General features: G+C 47.1%; 1 protein-coding gene across 1 annotated transcript in view; it reads right to left on the bottom strand.

Moving 5' to 3' along the window:
• Positions 1-401: 401 nt before the first annotated feature.
• Positions 402-12,622, bottom strand: part of RFC1 (replication factor C subunit 1) — a 191,754-nt gene continuing 179,533 nt past the window's right edge. The window contains exons 23-25 of the mRNA XM_075346966.1: positions 5,921-6,134; positions 4,953-5,144; positions 402-793 (exon numbers count right to left, since the gene is read on the bottom strand). Of these exons, the coding sequence (XP_075203081.1) occupies positions 704-793; positions 4,953-5,144; positions 5,921-6,134 (496 nt within the window). The 3' untranslated portion in view covers positions 402-703. The remainder of the gene's footprint in view (positions 794-4,952; positions 5,145-5,920; positions 6,135-12,622) is intronic.

The raw sequence follows: 12,622 nt of genomic DNA, 5'->3' as shown, positions 1-12,622 counted from the left end.
CGTAACAGAAATATAATCCACAATATGTCATCATCACTTAATTATATTGCTCCACATGGATCACATATAGGAGCTACACAATAATACAATGTTTCCCTGGAATATGCAAGATACAAGATAAGCCAGGGAACTAGAAAAATGTACTTCTCTTAAGGAGTTGACCCTAACGCATGGGCCCAACGTATTTCCACTCCCTTTCAAGGTTCATCAGTAGGACAGAAGAAAATAGTTGATGTCCAAAGGATGTATGCATCCATTATGCTGTCATGTAGCAGCCGCTTTGAGTGATCTTTGGCTGCAGAACCTGTGTTGCGGCCATAGTTGCTGTAGCCAGAGCCCAAGTGATGAGACAGTAAGAACTATAATCACACACACAAAAGATAAAACCACAGACTTCTGTGAAATGGATTTTAATGAAGCTTCTTGTATAGTTACAATATTATACAAAACAAAAGTACTGTTTAAAGACTATATACAGAAGAATGCAGGGAAGACTGTAAAATAAAGTACACCTGGGAAAAGTAATATAGAATGGCCAGAAAACAGACAGGTCTGATTAGTACATACTAAAAAGCTATGTGTGTAAAGTCCTTCCCTACTACTGTACACTTAACAGGAAGACTCCTCTCATGGTCCGCCGATCTTCTGCACGATCCATCCAGTTGCAGAATATGATCTGGCCATCTGTCTCACAATTCACTGCTTACTTGGCTTTCTTCGCTCTTGCTTTACCTGGCTTTTTGTCTCCACCTTTTTCAATCTTAGAAGACTTTGAGGGTTTTTGTTTTTTTGTCTGGAAATAAAAAAATAAATAAGTACATTTTTGGGATCTTAAACTAATGAGAAACTAAAGAAGAGTCCAAATAAAATCCATACGTTTGCTTTATATCAGCACATTATACGCTGTTGTGAAGAAGCAGCGTGTAATTATGATGATCACTGTGCATAAAGGTCATTCTGTGCAGTAGTGTCACCACTGGTAGGTACAGGAGTGTATGGATGCAGTGCTATCACAATGCTCTTTAGTGTCTGTTGCTATTATTTTCAAGCTACTAGAAAAGTATATATAAATGATTTAAACAGTCCTTGGACCCCCACAGATCTGAGCTTTATTTTCAGCTATTTCTTTCCTATTAGAAAGTGGATATCATTGATGGCTTCATGTAGTTTCCTCTAACATCCTTATGCGCCTATTCTTGTTTGGTTGATTCTTAACCTTCTTTTTTCCTTCATACTCTATGCCTTTTGTTCTTTTTACCTTTCTTTTTGTTTAGCTCTGTTATGCCAATCTACGCAATTGTACAACTATATACAACACATTTAATAAACATGGCAGAACCAAAACAATTTTAGCAGAATTGGCTAAGAACGTAATGGGTATGAAGGTTCCAATTTTAAGTTGATAGCAGATGTTGGGATAAAGATGGTGTGGGCATGTTCGATTCCTTGATCACATGGAAATTACGCCACCACCAGAGGTGACTATTAATGATGAGGGAGTGTACTTGTCACTGCTCGATACTCCATCGAGCATCACAGTGCTCTGGTGCGTGCGGAGCTTGGCCGAGTATCTCGGGTGCTCAGATGTGTCATTTGTGAAACATCCGACAGAAAGAGCTGGCTCTCTACAGTGAATGACGACAGCTGGCACCCCAGTGAGAGTCACTTTCAGTCTCTGAATGGTTTGATCCCCAGTGAGAGCTACTTTCAGTCTCTGAATGGTTTTATTCCCAGTGAGAGCTACTTTCAGTCTCTGAATGGCTCTCACTGGGGGTAAAAAACAATGTTTTCAAATGTCAGGTGTAAAAAGAAGAAAAAAACCCCGCCCTCCATATCTTCTTCGGAAATGTTGTTCATGGCTGGCTATATGTGAGTGGAGAGCCGAACCGCCCAATAAATGACTTCTAGAATACTAGAGCCAGTCAGCGCGTCCAACCTACTGAACTCGAGTAAAGCATTGTACTGTTCGCTCATCATTAGTGACTGGAAGCAATTTCCACTCTCCACTCATCCACATTGGGTACATTTCAGCATTTCTATTTGGCATCATTAACAGCATATAAACTTTGGTTATTTATTTTTTACTTATGTATTTATCTTTACCATCTCCTATGTAATGCTGTCATTTCTATTATTTGCCCAGGGTGAACCGACCTCACCTCTTGTTTGCATGTTCACTTTTGTATCTCTGGTTTTAAATGGTTTTAAATATTGATATACAATAAAGGCAAATTATATATTTTTTACTACCGGTGTGCATTTGATTCATGTGCGGTTGCTTTCCTCTCCTTTTTCTCTCCCTCATTCAGAACACATGCATCAGTTGAGTCAAGTGGGCATGTGTACACAGTGTGCACAATTAGGCAAGTGAGTATTTTGATCATATGATCATTTTTATTCAGGAGTTGCAATCTCCAAGCTCCATAGACTTGAATGCTTATTGGATGAAGCATATCAGATGATGTGTATTTATAGAATGAGGAAAAGTCAGAGCAAATCAGGGCAAAATTCATTATCAAAGTGTGCAGATTTATTAGACCGTTTGTTTTCCTCAGGCAAAACAGCCCCCCTGTGTTGTTCCTCCCCCTATTATTTATCTTATTCCATTATAGAAGGTTGTGGCTATAAATCATGGTGGCTAAAATGACAGGTGCAGATGTCATACCCATGTGACCCGAAGGGGCGGGGCCTCAGCAAACAAATATAAAATGGCTTCCTGGTATCAGCTATGTTGGCTGAGGCCCTGCCCCTTCTGGTCACATGGGTATTACATCAGCACAGGTCTTTTTAGCCACCATGACTTATAGCCACAACCTTCTATAATATAATTAGCATAAATAATAGATAGGGGGACGAACAACAGGCAGGGGGGCAGGAATCACTATCAAATCCCACCCCAGCTATTAGCTGCTGCTGTCTATCAAAAAAACTGTTCATCTTACAAAAATCACTTGCTTGTGTTTCGAAACCTATACATCCGATCTCACAACTACAGGTATGTATAGAATCAGTAGGATAGTGCCAGTATAGCACTGGCTTTAGGTTATATAGGAAAATATTGGCGATTGGTGCGATTTAAGAGCCATTTGAAGTGTATGACCAGCTTGTTTTTTTGAGACTGGACCAATAAGAATCACGACCCAAAAATTTCCAAAATACAATATGGAATGACTCTAGGACCTGTATACACAACTCTAAGCAGTAGAAGGTTACGCAGGAAGCTTTTAAAAGACCGTCAGCTCTCCTGCTCCCCTCACCTCAGGCCAAAATTATACATTTCCAGATGTTTTAGCTAAAGTAGTAAATCGCTTCATCCTGTAGATTATACGCCCGCACGGGCACAGCCCTCTCCCCTCTCTATCAATCTGTCATTATTAGTTTGTTCATTGTATTTTATATCTGTATTTTGTATGTATCCCCTTCTCATTGACCGCATCATGGAATCAATGAGGCTCTAAAAATAAATAATTTCCCAACGGGACAGGAGCGGTTATTAAAAAAACCTAACCCTACACAGATCGCTACAGGCGCAGGAAACCAATTACTGGCATATTATAAGAGAAGAGCGATGACTAATAAACTTTATTTCCAACCTCAGTGCACAGTAATTATTATTATGGGGTTGATTTCTATAACCCGCTACATATAGCTTTAACCAGTTAAAGTATTTTATTTTCTATTATGCACTTTAGTTTTTTTCTCCTCTTACAAGAGCCATATCTATTTTTTTTAATTGTAGTTTTTAATGACGCCATTCAATTAACCATATTATTTACTGAAAAACAAGATTCCCAGTGCTGTATGGTGAAAAAACACCGAGTGTTTGTTTTTTTCTTTGTTTTTTTTTTGCCATTTATTTATATGGTCATTTATTGTACAATAAAAGTGACCTAATAATAGGATTCTCCAGGTCAGTATATGACCACAGTGATACCAAAGTTGCATTTATTATTTTTTTTTTATTATTTTATTTAAGTGGTTGGAAAAAATGTGTAAATTTGTAAAATAAAATAGTGTTTGTGGCGCCATTTTCTGAGATACATATGACATTTTGATTTAAATTTTTAATTGGATATTTGTGGGAATTGCAGCAACCAAAAGCTGCAATTTTGGGGTTCTGCTTTTGGTTTCCCCATCTTTCTGTTTACCATATGGAATAAATATATTTTATTAGTTTGGGCAATTACACATGTAATAACGACACATAGATTAAGTTATATTTGCGTGTTTTTATTTAGATTTTTTAAAACTAAATTAAAACAAAAAAACAAAAAGAAACAAAAAACATTGAGGTCCTGCGCAGAAGAAACTACAATACTTTGATCTTCCATCCTAAGGGCAGATCAAAGTGCGCCTGCGCAGGACCTGAATGCTGGTGCGTGTGCATGACATAGGACGCGTCATGCACCCCGGCTTCAGAAGAAGGAGGACAAAGATGGCCAAAGAAGGAGGCGCCGCACCCGTAGAACGGAGACACCCATCCGACCGGTCTGCACCGTACCGATCGTTTAGGTAAGTATTATAAAGTGATTTTAACGTTCTACACAGCGGCCTGGGCTCTTCTATACAACATATTAGAATGCTGTATATAAGAGCCCACTGGTGGTGGCTGAAGCTTATAGGCCCCAAATCTGGTTACAGGTTCCCTTTAAAGTCTTTTAAATGGGGCTGTAAAGCTAGTTCTACACTTATCACTTGATGTCAGGGTCCGGCTGTGTAACATATACAGCTGTTTGTTATAGACTATTGAGTCTGTTCTAAGGGGTTAATCCGAATGCACCTCCAATATTCAGCTTCAGGAAATCTATAGCATCTGTGTGTGGTGACCCTCATGGGGTAGCCCATTAATGTTTAGCAGGAAAATATGACCTAGTCAACATTTGTAAAACATGGACGTTCTGCTGCTTCCTGTAAGTAGCAAATGAGTCAAATGAGGGCAACACGTTCTTTACCTTGATCATTGCGTCTCCCGTGACATCATCTTCCTGATTTTCGTCACCCTGTGTGTCGTCAGCGTTTGCCTCTCCACCATAATCAGACTGTAGGGCAGACGCAGCCTCCTTTTTGGAGGCTTTTACTATTTGCAGAGAGTAAGGTGTGAGATGGGTCTCCTTGTTGTAGCCACGTGTGAACGCTGCCTTCACCTGAAAGACAGTTCAGCCTGTTATTCTCCATAGAGAAGGACGTCTTCACACATACCTAATGGCCCCAATTCTGTACTGCACTGCCAGTTATGGTCCATATTATTGAGATCCTCCTGGTGATACGTTATTTTTTGTTCCACAAGCTTCTGATCTAAAGTTCTTGTTTCTCTAGGTGTAAAGATGTGATGCCAAATGCTGTTAAGTGGCAATGCAGCACAAAACGGGTGCTATTTGGAAAGGGTGAAGGCACCGTAAAGCTGCCATCCACATACGATAGCGGACAGGCAGGTGCTCCTTCAGCTGTCCACATTGTCTCCATGACATTCCCATGCCTATGACTAAGTAACAATCCGAAATGCGTAAGGCGTGGGCCCTGTGTTGGCCTGTATTATGGGACTTTTGTTTCGCACGTATGACTTTCTAAATAAATTTGGATACCACTTTTAAGAAAGAACCTGATGCTGAATTTTCTTCTTTCCTCCCTGTTAAACAGCTCGGTCAATGAAGAACAGAAGGGTCGGGTGTCCAATTTCTAACTGCCCAACTCTTTATTCCCCCGACATCACCTATTAGGGACGAGCTGGGGGCCCTACATACATTAGACTGTCAGCTGATGGTAATGTGCATGGTGGCCTTTTAGCCCTCCGCCAAGGATGTGATGCCATCTAAAATCAGTAACTGGATATGGAAAGATTTTACAACTAATGATCCACATTCAGGATTGTTTCATAAATGCAATAAGGTCTGACATTACCAATACAGTACTTTCACTGTACCTTGGAATCCAGTTTGGAAAATGCAGTGGGTTTTCCCCCCCAGCTGCAGATGTCCATTATGTTATCATAATCCTCCTTCATCAAGTAGTACGAGTCCATGAGATCCACCACTTCCTGTACGCCGTCTGACCCGTGTGCCGTCAGTGGCTGCACCAGCTTGTCCCTCATATACGGCAAGTAATCCAAGTTCAGTGCACACTTACTAGTTCTAGTTCTGAGAGGGAGAACATGAACAGCGTTAGTATCATCTCCTGCAATCCCTCCACACCTGGTAATACAGGCTGGGGCTACATGGCGACTTTGGCAGTGAAAGACAAGTCGAGTGGCCAAAGGTCGCTGTATGCAGGTGCTGCGTCACACCATAATACAAATGAATGGGGTTGCACTGCAATCTTCAAGGTTCTCTGACTATGACAAATGAGCTACAAAAATTCAGAACCAGATGCATTTTTTTGTAACTTGCTTGTCGTGGTACTTTGCAGGTTGCAAGGCAATCCCGTTCACTTGGATTACTCTACAGGGATCTTTAGGCACATGACCTATCGCAGCCATAGTGGTTTATTCCTCAGGCCTCCTCAGTTTTGTGTGAAGGGGGAGATGGTTCTGTGTACCCCAATGATACAAACGAGAAGAAGGGAATTTTGTTTACTTACCGTAAATTCCTTTTCTTCTAGCTCCAATTGGGAGACCCAGACAGTGGGTGTATAGCTACTGCCTCTGGAGGCCGCACAAAGAACTACACTTAAAAGTGTAAGGCCCCTCCCCTTCTGGCTATACACCCTCCCGTAGGAGTACGGATTCCTCAGTTTTAGTACCAAAGCAAGAAGGAGGAAAGCCAATAACAGTTTCAAAAACAAATTCAATCCGATAACTAGATCGGAGAACTTAAGAAACAACGTGAACAACATGTGCACCCGAAAAAAACGAAACCCTAAAAACAAATAGGGCGGGTGCTGGGTCTCCCAATTGGAGCTAGAAGAAAAGGAATTTACGGTAAGTAAACAAAATTCCCTTCTTCTTTTTCGCTCCTAATTGGGAGACCCAGACAGTGGGACGTCCAAAAGCAGTCCCTGGGTGGGTAAAAAGATACCACATGAACGGGCTGTCATACAGCCTCTTCCTACAGGTGGGCCACCGCCGCCTGGAGGACCCGTCTACCTAGGCTGGCGTCTGCCGAAGCGTAGGTATGCACTTGATAGTGTTTGGTAAACGTGTGCAGACTCGACCAGGTAGCCGCCTGGCACACTTGCTGAGCCGTAGCCTGATGCCTCAACGCCCAGGACGCACCAACGGCTCTGGTAGAATGGGCCTTCAGTCCAGATGGAATCTGAAGCCCAGCAGAACGGTATGTGTGAAGAATTGGTTCCTTGATCCACCGCGCCAGGGTGGATTTGGAAGCTTGCGATCCCTTATGCTGACCAGCGACTAGGACAAAGAGCGCATCCGAACGGCGTAGAGGCGCCGTGCGAGAAATGTAAATCCTGAGTGCTCTCACCAGGTCCAACAGATGTAAACCCTTTTCAAATTGGTGAACTGGATGCGGACACAAAGATGGCAAGGTGATATCCTGATTGAGATGAAAGGAAGAAACCACCTTGGGAGAAAACTCTGGAATTGGACGCAGTACTACCTTGTCTTGGTGAAACACCAGGAAGGGAGATTTGCAAGATAACGCCGCCAGCTCGGACACTCTTCGAAGAGATGTGACCGCTACAAGAAAAACTACCTTTTGTGAAAGCCGAGAAAGGGGAACCTCTTTCAAGGGCTCGAAAGGCGGCTTTTGAAGAGCAAGGAGAACCTTGTTCAGATCCCAGGGTTCCAATGGCCGTCTGTAAGGAGGAACGATATGACAAACTCCTTGGAGAAACGTGCGTACTTTAGAAAGCTGTGCCAAGCGCTTCTGAAAGAATACGGATAACGCGGAGACTTGACCCTTAAGCGAGCTAAGGGACAAACCTTTTTCCAACCCAGACTGCAGGAAGGAAAGAAAAATTGGCAATGCAAATGGCCAGGGAGAAAACCCTTGAGCCAAACACCACGCTAAGAATATCTTCCACGTTCTGTGATAGATCTTAGCTGAGGATGGTTTTCTAGCCTGTCTCATTGTGGCAACAACTCCCTGAGATAAACCTGAGGCCGCTAGGATCCAGGACTCAATGGCCACACAGTCAGGTTCAGGGCCGCAGAATTCTGATGGAAAAACGGCCCTTGAGACAGCAGATCTGGACGGTCTGGTAGTGCCCACGGCTGGCCTACCGTGAGATGCCACAGATCCGGGTACCACGACCTTCTTGGCCAATTTGGAGCGACGAGTATGGCTCGTTGGCAGTCGGACTTGATTTTCCGGAGAACTCTGGGTAACAATGCTAGAGGTGGGAACACATAGGGGAGTCGGAATTGCGACCAATCCTGAACCAATGCGTCTGCCGCCAGCGCTCGGTGATCGTGAGACCGTGCCATGAAAACTGGGACCTTGTTGTTGTGCCGTGACGCCATCAGATCGACGTCCGGCGACCCCCAGCGGCAACAGATCTGTTGAAACACGTCCGGGTGAAGGGACCATTCTCCTGCGTCCATGCCCTGGCGACTGAGAAAGTCCGCTTCCCAGTTTTCCACGCCTGGGATGTGAACTGCAGATATGGTGGACGCTCTGCTTTCCACCCACGTCAAAATCCGCTGGACTTCTTGAAAAGCTTGGCGACTGCGTGTTCCCCCTTGGTGGTTGATGTACGCCACCGCTGTGGAGTTGTCCGACTGAATCCGAATCTGCTTGCCTTCCAGCCATTGTTGGAAGGCTCGCAGAGCAAGATAGATTGCTCTGATTTCCAGAACATTGATCTGCAAGGTGGACTCTTCCTGAGTCCACGTCCCCTGAGCCCTGTGGTGGAGAAACACCGCTCCCCACCCTGATAGGCTCGCATCTGTCGTGACCACTGCCCAGGACGGGGGAAGGAACGACTTTCCCTGTGACAATGAGTTGGGGAGAAGCCACCAAAGTAGAGAGTCCTTGGCAGTCTGAGAGAGGGAGACCGTCCTGTCGAGGGACGTCGATCTCCCATCCCATTGGCGCAGAATGTCCCATTGGAGAGGGCGCAGATGAAACTGCGCGAACGGGACTGCCTCCATTGCTGCTACCATCTTTCCTAGGAAATGCATGAGGCGCCTCAGTGAGTGCGACTGGCTCTGAAGGAGAGATTGCACTCCAGTCCGTAGCGAGCACTGCTTGTCCAGTGGAAGCCTCACTATCGCTGATAGAGTATGAAACTCCATGCCAAGATAAGTCAGAGATTGGGTCGGGGTTAGATGAGACTTTGGAAAGTTGATAATCCACCCGAAAGTCTGGAGAGTGTCTAGCGCCACCTCCAGACTGTGTTGGCATGCTTCTTGAGAGGATGCCTTTATAAGCAGGTCGTCTAGATACGGGATGACCGAGTGACCCTGCGAGTGCAGAACAGCTACTACTGCTGCCATGACTTTGGTGAAGACCCGGGGGGCTGTTGCCAGACCGAAGGGTAACGCTACGAACTGTAGGTGCTCGTCGTGTATGACGAAACGTAGGAAACGCTGATGCTCTGGTGCAATCGGCACGTGGAGATACGCATCTTTGATGTCTATTGATGCTAGAAAATCTCCCTGAGACATTGAGGCTATGACGGAGCGTAGGGATTCCATCCGGAACCTCCTGACTTTTACGTGTCTGTTGAGCAACTTTAGATCCAGGACGGGACGATACGATCCGTCCTTTTTTGGGACCACAAACAGATTGGAGTAAAAACCGTGACCCTGTTCCTGAAGAGGGACGGAGGTCACCACTCCTTCCGCCTTTAGAGCGGCCACCGCCTGCCACAGAGCATCGGCTCGGTCTGGTGGTGGAGAAGTTCGGAAGAAACGAGTTGGCGGACGAGAACTGAACTCTATCCTGTACCCGTGAGATAGAATATCTCTCACCCAACGGTCTTTGACGCTTGCTAGCCAAATGTCGCCAAAGTGGGACAGCCTCCCACCGACCGCGGGCGTGGGTATCGGAGACCGCAAGTCAGGAGGACGTCGTTTTGGCAACGGTTCCTCCGGCTGGTCTTTTTGGGCGTGACTGAGACCTCCAAGGATTTGAACGTCTCTGGTCCTTTTGAGTCTTTTTTGACGAGGCGAATTGGGACCTGCCCTGTCCTCGAAAGGACCGATAACCAGACTGACCCCTCCTCTGTTGGGGCTTGTTTTGTCTGTGTTGCGGTAAGGAAGAGTCCTTACCCTTGGAGTGTTTGATGATTTCATCCAAACGCTCTCCAAACAATCGGTCACGAGAAAAAGGCAAATTGGTTAAGCACTTCTTGGAATGAGAATCTGCTTTCCAATGTCTCAACCACAGAGCCCTACGCAAAACAACTGAGTTGGCTGACGCCACTGCCGTGCGGCTTGTAGCGTCCAGAACAGCATTAATCGCGTACGACGCGAATGCCGCCATTTGCGAGGTCAATGGTGCTACCTGCGGGGCAAATGCACGTGTGACTGAGTCGACTCGCGCAAGCCCGGCCGTGATAGCTTGGAGTGCCCATACGGCCGCAAAAGAAGGCGCTAATGACGCTCCAATCGCTTCATAGATGGATTTCAGCCAGAGCTCCATCTGCCTGTCAGTGGCATCTTTAAGTGCCGCTCCATCTTCAACAGCAACCAAGGATCTAGCTGCAAGCCTGGAAATTGGAGGATCCACTTTTGGACACTGGGTCCAACCCTTGACCACTTCAGAGGGAAAAGGGTAGCGTGTATCTTTAAGTCGTTTAGGAAAACGCCTTTCAGGATAAGCGTGGGGTTTCTGGATTGCGTCTCTGAAGTCAGCGTGGTCCAGAAAAGTGCTTAATGTACGCTTAGGGTATCTGAAATGGATTCTCTCGTGCTGCGAAGCTGACTCCTCTACAGGAGGAGCTGGTGGGGAAATATTCAACATCTTATTGATGTTAAATATAAGATCATTAACTATGGCGTCACCATCTGGTGTATCTAGATTGAGAGCGGTCCCAGGATCAGAATCCTGATCAGTTACGTCCGCCTCATCACCCATAGATTCATCCCGCTGGGATCCAGACCATTGAGATGAATGTGAAGGCCCGTCATAACGAGCCCGCTTAGGCTGCCCGGGGCCATCGTCCGAGTCAGAGTCTTCACCCTGAGGTGTAGATGCCCGTCCCGGAGCTAGGGGCTGAGGGGGACCAGGGGGCAATGATTGCACAGTGTCCGTGGTCTGAAGTACAGGCCTAGCTCGCAATGTGTCAAGAATTTGTGACATAGTGAGAGACATTCTGTCAGCAAAAGCTGCAAACTCAGTTCCTGTCACCTGGACAGCATTCACAGGTGGTACACCCTGGGACACGTCCAGCAGAGGTCCCGACTGTGCAAGCGCCGCAGGGGCCGAGCACTGCACACAATGGGGGTCCGTGGAGCCTGCCGGTAGAAAAGTCCCACATGCGGTGCAGGAAGCATATAATGTCTGTGCTTTGGCACCCTTGCGTTTTACGGGCGACATGCTGCTGGCTCTCTGCATGTGAGAGAGTCTATAGCCAAAAGGGCGACCAGCGCTATGCAGTACAAAGTATTTGTAGCAACAAAATACTAAGAATACTACGAGCACAAGAGGGGGTGAGCCCTGAGGGCTGCTTACCGCCCGCTGAACAGCGGGTAAGAGGCTGCAGAATGCCTTGTCTGGGTCTCCCCGGCTCCCCTCTGCAGCGCAGCGTGTCTGGCAAGAATGGCTGCCGGCTTGTGTGGAGAGGGGCGGTCCGTGGGAGTTCCCAAACAAAAGTGCGGGAACAGTGTCCCCTCTGTGCTGACTGTGAGGGCTGGAGTATGTAAAAACGACTCCAGCCCTCAGCGCTGATGCACTGGCCAGCGTCCCGCCCCTCTCCTGACTGGCAGGTCTGGGGGCGGGAACGAACGAAAGCAGGCCGCAAAAGCCGGGGACTCGAGTTATCAGCGCGGCCGCCGTAAAAGCGCGGGCCGCGCTGAAGTCCCCGGCGCACTACAAGTGCCAGCCGCGCCGCTATTCCAGCGGCCGGCGCGACCGAGTCCTAGACGTGGGCAGCGTCCCGCCCCTCTCCTGACTGGCAGGTCCGGGGGCGGGAACGAACGGAAACAGGCCGCAAAAAAGCCGGGGACTGTAGTTATCAGCGCGGCCGCCGTAAAAGCGCAGGCCGCGCTGAAGTCCCCGGCGCACTACAAGTGCCAGCCGTGCCGCAGCCCCAGCGGCCGGCGCGGCCGATCCCATAAGTGTGCCTGCTTCAGCTAAGCTGAATGAGGCCATGGCACAGGCGCCGCAGCGCTGACGTCCCCCGGCGCACTACAACACCCAGCATGCTGCGGTGTGAGCGCCAAATGCACGGGGACACAGAGTACCTTAAGGAAGCAGGGCCATGTCCCTGACGTACTCCGCTCCATCCAGCATCTTCTCCAGGGGCTGTAGATGGAGCCCGGTCTCAGTGCCTGGAGACCGGTAAATCCCACTTCACCCAGAGCCCTGTAAAAAGGGATGGGGAAGGAATCAGCATGTGGGCTCCTGCCGCCGTACCCGCAATGGGTACCTCAACCTTACAAACACCTCCGACATAAGTGGGGTGAGAAGGGAGCATGCTGGGGACACTGTATGTGTCCTCTTTTCTTCCATCCGACATAGTCAGCAGCTGCTGCTGACTAAAAACAATGGAGCTATGCGTG

Source organism: Anomaloglossus baeobatrachus, chromosome 1 (genome assembly GCF_048569485.1).
Source record: "Anomaloglossus baeobatrachus isolate aAnoBae1 chromosome 1, aAnoBae1.hap1, whole genome shotgun sequence".
In the NCBI taxonomy this organism is placed as follows: domain Eukaryota; kingdom Metazoa; phylum Chordata; class Amphibia; order Anura; family Aromobatidae; genus Anomaloglossus; species Anomaloglossus baeobatrachus.
The sequence above is the reverse complement of the archived record's forward strand: the minus strand, read 5'-3'. Positions and strand labels throughout refer to the sequence as shown.